Source organism: Pteropus vampyrus, unplaced genomic scaffold, assembly GCF_000151845.1.
Source record: "Pteropus vampyrus isolate Shadow unplaced genomic scaffold, Pvam_2.0 Scaffold39, whole genome shotgun sequence".
NCBI lineage: Eukaryota > Metazoa > Chordata > Mammalia > Chiroptera > Pteropodidae > Pteropus > Pteropus vampyrus.
This window is the reverse complement of record NW_011888820.1, coordinates 433,507-439,506: the sequence shown is the minus strand read 5'-3', so window position 1 is coordinate 439,506 and position 6,000 is coordinate 433,507. Positions and strand designations below refer to the sequence as shown.

The window sequence follows — 6,000 nt, the reverse complement described above, 5'->3', positions numbered from 1 at the left end:
AAAAAAAAAAAAGATTTCCAAAACTCAGTCTATGGCGCGTAATGATGTGGGATGTTAAAAAATATGTTGATAAATTATGTATTTTATTGGAATTAATTTTAGATGAATTCAAAGCATTTGGATTAAAAAAATCTTCCTATTGTGATTTTTAAACAGTCGAACTTGTAATTGTTATAGGTCTGTGGTTGCATTTTCAAAATTCTGGTGTGTTTGATTGGTCTGTTTAACATTTCATCATGGACAAAACCAGGTAGACTTAATGCATGTTGGCAGTAAACTCTGGTATGGTCAAAAAAAGAATACTTTCCTCCCTCTTGGAGGCCAGACATTTGCCGCAAATGACTTGTGCTTCCAGCTGTGTGCTCTACTTTATAAACATAAGCTTTTCACTATAGCTGTATTAATCCTATAAACCTTAGCCTCATCTGCTATGTGTTGAAGCCTTAATAAGTATGCAAGATTTTAAGATGGCGTATCACCAGATGACTGATTTCTGGTATCTGCGTCTATATCCAGAAACAAGTAAAATGAAAAACATGTCATTTAGAAAACACTAATAAACACATAACAATATGACTTTAGAGCAGAATTTCTCAACCTCAGCACTGTTGACATTTTGGACCAGGTACTTCTTTGTTTAATGGGGCTGAACTGTACATTGTAGGACATTTAGCAGCATCCCTGGCCTTTACTGACTAGATTCCAGTAGCACCCTCCCTTTGTTTGGACAATCAAATGTCTTCAGAATGTCCCCTGTGGGAGTAATATCGCCCCCAGTGAAACCACAGTTCTAGAGTAGTGCCTCTAAAGCCTAGACTCACCTGGGAAGCTTTTTTTTTTTTTAAATACCAAGTTCCCAGACTCCACCTTCTGCCCAAAATTTCTGATTTCATTGTTGTGGAGTAGGGCCTAGGCCTTTCTAGGTTTTGGTGGTGATATTTTAGTTGATTGTTTTTAAACTGCTTCTAATGTACAGCCAGGTTTGAAAAACACCCCCGTGGAGAATACCACACTACCACTCAGAAATCTTGAGTATCATTAATTAGTATATAATTGGCATTGAAATCTCAAGCAAATTACTTGAATTCTTTTGACTTCATTATCTTGAGCTAGAAAATTTAAAAGATTGAATAATTTCTCGGGTTCTTAGTAAAGAATATCAATATCTTTTTAGAGCCCTTTGGTTATGTTTTTTTAGTATGTATTTTTTACTAACAGGAAGATCTTTGTTTTATCGAACTTCGACAGACTATTTTATCAGCAACCTCATTTTGTTCTCCATTTTTATCTCTTCCTTCCTTTTGCTTTTTTCTATAATCTTTAATAAGCTAAATTATTAGATGCTTAATTTTATCTGGTTATAATCATTTACTTTCTGGATTATAGCAAAACTGAAAATCCTGTGAGAGCTGTCCAGAAGAGTTAGATGTTGTATTGAAGGTCTTTTATTTGTTATAGTTAATTCATTAATTTGAGTGCATGCCACAAACAAGGCAGATTTTATTTCATGAGACATACTTATTACCAAGAGCAGTGATTTTCAAATTTGGCTGTTGTTAAATTGAAGTTTTTCCCAAGTTTAAAGTATTTTATTTTGGAGAAGAGCAGTTCCCAGCCGAGAACCTGGAGAAAAGGCCTGTGGTGCAAGACTCTGATTAGATCTTAAAATGTTTGTTACTCTTGTCCCTTCAAATCAGAGAAAATTCCAATAATAGTATCTTCCATTTATTGAGTCTCGCTTATGGGCAGGTAAGCACAATAACTATGTGAAGTGTAACAGTGATTTACAGATGAGGACTTAGGACAGCTTTAGAAAAGGTTATGTAATCTGCTCAGGTTACATATGGCTATAAATTGGCCAATCTAGGATTTGAACCTAATTCATTTGACTGCAGAATCTGAGCTCTGAACTCTAGCTTCCCGCATAAAGGGGTTCTACTGCCCTTAATTTAATCCTGATCTTATCCAGATAAATCACCTCCCTGATTCAGGTGAATCTTAGTGGGCAGTTAGAATTAAATTGATATGTGGAAATTTCTAGTTCCATGTCTAATATGTAGTAATAGTTTCTCAATAATGTAAATTTCTCCAAATTTATTTTTCTTAAGTGTACCAAAATCTCATTAGTTTTAGTTTTCGCCCTCAAGCTTTGGTTGAGATTAAATTACTCTTTGTTTTCTTGTTATCTAATGGATGCCAGCCTTTTCTAGCCTGGGATCAGAGACAGTTGTATCCTTTAATTAAAAAAGAGAGAGTGTGCCCGTTTTCTCATTTCTCAAGTTGCTAATACCATTCTAGATGCATAGGAAAGAAATTAATATAGAGAATAGATGCCTTGGGGCATTAAGGCTTAATTCTCTTTTAGATCTCTATTAAAAAGGTTATAAAATGAGTCAAATGGCTCTTAAGATTTTAGATCAGATAATTTTGAAGTATTAATTTACCCATATTAGACCTAGGAATTAGTAGGCTATGGAAATGAGATAACCATGCCCAAACAACACAGTAGAATGCATCTCAACATGAAAGGAATTATATATAACAAACTCCTTATATGAAAAGCAGTCACTAAGGTACTAGTTTTTATACGAAAGCACAGGGTCTTAGATTTCTGATTTAGTGTCCATTCTTGGAAGGAGGGGATGTTGTCATGTAGTTTTTTTCATTCCATCAAAGAACGATCCTCTCTGGGAGAATGAAGTTGAAATGCATTTGTATTTTCTAAAGTGCTCCTTATTTCTCAAAATTCATTATAAGTTTTTCAAAGGGCTCTTGTTATTTGTACACAAATTTGAATAATGGTAAATTTATTCTAACATTCCTTAAGAATTAAGCACCAGCGATAAGCATAATTACTCTTAGCAAATTAGTGAGAATTGAGGTCTTTATTTTTTCAGGTTTTTGACCTTATATGTACTGAACAGGTGCAGGAAATTTTCTTTTTTAAATCTACTTTTAACCTTGCTGATATACAAGCTTCAGTAAATTCAGGAGAGTAGGATTGGTTTCTTAACTCCTAAATATCTCTTTTTTAAAAACTGAAAGGTTTAATTGATATTATTAAATGTAAAAACAAATTGGGTTTTTTTTTAGATTTTGCAAGATGGCAGTATTGTTTAAATCATTGTAAAATTAGAATAAGTTTATTATTTTTTTGAACCAGAAAGACTTCAGTAGTTTGATAATAAAGGACTGACTTTTTTTTTTTAATTTTTTTTTAGATTGACAATTGCATTTTTTGCGCTCTCTGGGCTGGATATGTTGGATTCCTTAGATGTGGTAAACAAAGATGATATAATAGAGTGGATTTACTCCCTGCAAGTCCTTCCCACAGAAGACAGTGAGTGAGTTTTAACATTTTATTTTTAGTGTGACTAGTCATGTTTGCTGTAGTATGCTGGACTATCTTAGTATTTATTCGTTAATTATTAATATATTTTATTCATCTCTGTTTTCTTGTAATGCAACATTCCCATTCTGTTCATCTATAACATTTAACAAGTCTAACCTTTACTCTCTTGCCAGAACAATTTAGAGTTGTCTGGGATTAAAGAGAGATTCAGTTTTAGCAGCATCCTGTGTTACGTACTTTCATGCCGGTGACTGCATATTGATTATTTGTATTTGATATTTATGCTTGATTAGTTTTATAGCATTCACTCTTTTTTTTCATTACCAGCCATTCTTTTGGTCTCTTCAGTGAAAAACTCACTGCCATCAAAAGGTTTCATTTCAATCTCCTGGTCACTTCCCTCTAACATTTCATTAGCAGCTCTTTATTCTTAGAGCTCATACATTTCAGCCATTTTAATGCTTCTTAAAACTTTATAAATTTTGATCAATTAGATAAATTCTTAAAATTTAGAAATTACCTGATCAACTAAATATACACATTTTATAAACTGTCATTCACTCTGTTAAGTGTAAAATACCTAACACTGATTTAACTTACATTAGAAATTTTAACCTAGAAAAGATCAAGAAATAAGCTCCCAGAAAATCACATAATTTTAATCACTAGTCACCACTTAACCTCTCTCGTAAGGGCCAGCATTAAATAAATTAACAGTGTTGTTCATTGGTTGAAGTAATCGTGCACAAATCTCACCCAGACGAACTTTGGGGAAATAAGTTAAAGCTTTATTTAGAAGAGGTTTGATCTGTTAGTAGATGCTGTCGGACCTAGTTTGTGGCTTTCTACTTTATTGTTCTTTAAGTTTCTAGTGGTTTTTTTTATATGATTTTTGAATCTGTGCCTGTTGACAAATTCTTGTTAAAAATGATTAAGCATTTTGAACAAGGTCTGTCAGAACTTAATACATAAATACTTAATCACTTTTCACTGGCTATATGAAGCAGCATGTATGATATAGTGGTCAGTAGTTACAGAGTCTAACATGCTTATGCATAAGATTTATTGAATGTTCCGCTAAGAGTACTCTGCTAAACCTGTGGAGAAGGGCTTTGACAAATTACAAGATAATGGTCTGCATTCTCTAGGAGCTTGTGGCTGAGGTGAGATCAGGATTCTAGTCACCGAAAAATGAAAGTAATTTGTGTTTTCCCTTTGTACTAGGATTTTTTTTTTAACTAGTTAAAGTCTTGGGATTTTTTTTAAGTCGGATATTAGCCACATGTAAAGTAGTGTTACAGATTCTCACTTTTGTTTGTCTACTAAAAATTCATGTCCTGATCAAATTATACATTGTAGTTTCTTAAAGAAATATATCTCACACAGTATAGGTAAGAAATTATACTGTGGTACATAGAAAAGGTATTCCGTAAGTTTTTGCTAAAATATATTTTATATTAGAAAAATTTTATTGATATTTATTCCCCTGAAATAAAATAACCATTGTCTCTATAGAAGAGTATAGACTATAATATTTTAGTGAGAGAACTCATACTATAGGTTACACTTACCAGAACATTGATTGCTTATTTATCATGCTTCCTGCTTTTGTCTTTTCTTATATTTTCATCTACTTTTAAGGATTGTTTGCTGGCTCTGTGATTGAACTGTGTTTTTGTCTGCTTTTTAATATGTGTTTACTTCCCACTACCATTTTACTAATGAAATAAGTTTTCTACGACACTTTAATACCCATATTCTTTTTAAAGGTTGCTTACTTTTCTCATTATTTGATCTGTTTTGAGAAATTTGCCTATTATTATCTGATCTTTCATATTATCCATAATAATTCTGTTTGGTACATACTCACTAGAATGACTAAAATGAAAAAGGTGGAGAAAAAAAACAAGTGTTGATGAGAATGTAGCACAACTGCAACTTTTCATACAATGCTGACTGCTTTTTACAACTCCTATTTATAACTACTATTTGGCAGTATTTACAAAGCTGAACATATGTACCCAGCAGTTCTTTCTAGTACATACTTAACAGAAATAAAAACATGTGTTCACCAAAAGTTACTAGAAAATATAGACTGTTCATAGCAGTATTTTTCACAAGAGCCCAGAAGTAGGAACTATACAGACTACTCTTCGTTAGTATAATGGATAAATTATGTAGTAGAATATTCACATAATGCAGTACTATACAGTAATGGGAAAGAAAAATTTACAACTTATGGGGAAGAAAAATTTACATGCAAAAATTTGGATGAATGTCACAAACGTGTTTTGAGAGGAAGAAGTGCATAGTGTATTACTCCATTTATATAAAGAACAAAATTGGCAAAACTAATCTGAACTTTTGAGGAGTTACCAGAAGGAGGAGGAAGTTTCTGGGGTGCTGATATGTGCTTCTTCTTGAGCTGAGTGCAGATTTTATGGATGAGTTTATTTCGCAGAAGTTCATTGAACTCTTTAATTATTATAGGTATGTTTTTCTTAAATTTATTAATACTTTGATGAAAATTTAAAAACTTTTTAAAATTAGGCTTGGTACTCACCATCTCTTGAGACCCATCAGTATTCTCTTTCCAATTGTACTGTCATTTCCATGGATTTCATTGGTTCTAAGCCCATTGCTCATTT

The 6,000-nt window shown here is 32.5% G+C and overlaps 1 protein-coding gene across 2 annotated transcripts in view; it reads left to right on the top strand.

Moving 5' to 3' along the window:
- Nucleotides 1-6,000, top strand: part of PGGT1B (protein geranylgeranyltransferase type I subunit beta) — a 40,665-nt gene that overhangs the window by 2,495 nt on the left and 32,170 nt on the right. For both annotated transcript variants that reach the window (XM_011358248.2, XM_023529556.1), the window contains exon 2: nucleotides 3,222-3,340. In XM_011358248.2, the coding sequence (XP_011356550.1) occupies nucleotides 3,222-3,340 (119 nt within the window). The remainder of the gene's footprint in view (nucleotides 1-3,221; nucleotides 3,341-6,000) is intronic.